Below are 2,500 nucleotides of genomic sequence, written 5' to 3'. Positions count from 1 at the left end.
GGTCCAGACCCTCCTCCACAGGTCAGACCTGGTCTCTCAGGTCCAGACCCTCCTCCACAGGTCAGACCTGGTCTCTCAGGTCCAGACCCTCCTCCACAGGTCAGACCTGGTCTCTCAGGTCCAGACCCTCCTCCACAGGTCAGACCTAGTCTCTCAGGTCCAGACCCTCCTCCACAGGTCAGACCTGGTCTCTCAGGTCCAGACCCTCCTCCACAGGTCAGACCTGGTCTCTCAGGTCCAGACCCTCCTCCACAGGTCAGACCTGGTCTCTCAGGTCCAGACCCTCCTCCACAGGTCAGACCTGGTCTCTCAGGTCCAGACCCTCCTCCACAGGTCAGACCTAGTCTCTCAGGTCCAGACCCTCCTCCACAGGTCAGACCTGGTCTCTCAGGTCCAGACCCTCCTCCACAGGTCAGACCTGGTCTCTCAGGTCCAGACCCTCCTCCACAGGTCAGACCTGGTCTCTCAGGTCCAGACCCTCCTCCACAGCTCTGTGCTGCAGCAGCGTGTGTGTGTGTGTGTTTTTTTTTGCTTTGTCGATATTTTTGTGGCTTTTTTCGTCGTTTCTGTTGCTTTAAAAAAAAAAAAGTCATTGGCTGTTTTTTGTCGTCGTTTTATCTCTTTTTTCTGTTTTTTTTTTCAATTTTTTTTTAATGTTTTTGTGGCTTTTTCGTCATTTGTTTGGTCATTTTGTGGCTTTTTTGGGACTTTCTTTGGTTGATATTATTGCTGTTTTTCTGACTCAGGTCTCCAGATCTCAGTGATCTGATTGGCTGGAGACTAAACACAACTAGAGACATTAAATAGACAACGTGCAGCATTAAAGAATCACTAGAACATTCTGGACAGAAACAGAAATGACTGGAATTTATTTTATTAAGTCAAAACTAAACAGTGTCTCCTTCTTCTTCTTCTCCTCCTTCTCCTTCTTCTTCTCCTGTGTGTTTCCAGGCTCGTTTCGGGACTCTGTCTGATTATTTCTCGGCGCTGTCTCGGCGTGTGGCGACGGCCGGGTCCACTCTGCCGACGGTGCGCGGCGACTTCTTCACGTACGCCGACCGGGACGACCATTACTGGAGCGGCTACTTCACCTCCAGACCCTTCTACAAACGCCTCGACAGGACGCTGGAGGCCACGCTCAGGTAACCATGACAACATACTCGCCTGACCAGCCAGATGTTAGGTCTGGGTCTGACCCCCATCCAGATGTTGGGTCTGGGTCTGACCCCCATCCAGCTGTTGGTCTGGGTCTGACCCCCATCCAGCTGTTGGTCTGGGTCTGACCCCCATCCAGCTGTTGGGTCTGGGTCTGACCCCCATCCAGATGTTGGGTCTGCGTCTGACCTTCATCCAGATGTTAGGTCTGGGTCTGACCCCCATCCAGATGTTGGGTCTGGGTCTGACCCCCATCCAGCTGTTGGTCTGGGTCTGACCCCCATCCAGCTGTTGGTCTGGGTCTGACCCCCATCCAGCTGTTGGGTCTGGGTCTGACCCCCATCCAGCTGTTGGGTCTGCGTCTGACCTTCATCCAGATGTTGGGTCTGGGTCTGACCCCCATCCAGATGTTGGGTCTGGGTCTGACCCCCATCCAGATCCAGATGTTGGGTCTGGGTCTGACCCCCATCCAGATCCAGATGTTGGGTCTGGGTCTGACCCACATCCAGATGTTGGGTCTGGTTCTGACCCCCATCCAGCTGTTGGGTCTGGGTCTGACCCCCATCCAGCTGTTGGGTCTTGGTCTGACCCCCATCCAGATGTTGGGTCTGGGTCTGACCCCCATCCAGATCCAGATGTTGGGTCTGGGTCTGACCCCCATCCAGATGTTGGGTCTGGGTCTGACCCCCATCCAGCTGTTGGGGAAATATTCCACTTTAAGCCCTGAGTGTGTCTAGATTTCTAGGCTAGTATTCTGCGGTTAATAATGTAAACAACCTACGTTATTATATTTAATAATGGAATCTGTCTGTTGTTTCTCTCTGCAGAGCGACAGAAATTCTCTTCAGCCTCACGCTGGCTGAGATGCGGCGTTTCTATGGCGGCGGCCGTCTGGCGGCAGATTTCCCGGCGCGGGAACACTTTGGGCGTCTGACGACGGGGAGGCGGAGCCTGGCGCTGTTCCAGCACCACGACGCCGTCACCGGCACCGCCCGCGACCACGTGGTGGTCGACTACGGGAACAGGTGACTACTTCCTGTTGGCTCGCCGTTAGCACGTTAGCATTTGTTGGTTTAAAGGTCTCGCTACAGCATCAGCATTCACTGAAGAAAAGATTTTAGTTAAATACAGAACAGGAAGGAGAACAGACACAACAACGTCAGAACTAATGACACATGTTGGAAAATAAACGTTCAAAGTGCTAAATACATCATAAATACGTTAGCATCTGCGTGTAATGTCTCTGCATCTGCATGAAGAGGATCATACAGTATTTATTATATTTATTATATTATATTTATTATATATATTATATTATATTCATTTATTATATAAATAAATATAA

At 51.3% G+C, this 2,500-nt stretch overlaps 1 protein-coding gene across 2 annotated transcripts in view; it reads left to right on the top strand.

Moving 5' to 3' along the window:
• LOC116065613 (alpha-mannosidase 2) overlaps nt 1-2,500 on the top strand; it is a 34,017-nt gene that overhangs the window by 13,306 nt on the left and 18,211 nt on the right. For both annotated transcript variants that reach the window (XR_004895111.1, XM_035991868.1), the window contains exons 11-12: nt 952-1,142; nt 1,983-2,180. Coding sequence is in view for 1 of the 2 variants with exons in the window: in XM_035991868.1 (XP_035847761.1) it covers nt 952-1,142; nt 1,983-2,180 (389 nt within the window). In the remaining variant the exon portion in view is untranslated. The remainder of the gene's footprint in view (nt 1-951; nt 1,143-1,982; nt 2,181-2,500) is intronic.

This window comes from Sander lucioperca, chromosome 14 (assembly GCF_008315115.2).
Source record: "Sander lucioperca isolate FBNREF2018 chromosome 14, SLUC_FBN_1.2, whole genome shotgun sequence".
NCBI classification, from domain to species: domain Eukaryota; kingdom Metazoa; phylum Chordata; class Actinopteri; order Perciformes; family Percidae; genus Sander; species Sander lucioperca.
The sequence above is the reverse complement of the archived record's forward strand: the minus strand, read 5'-3'. Positions and strand labels throughout refer to the sequence as shown.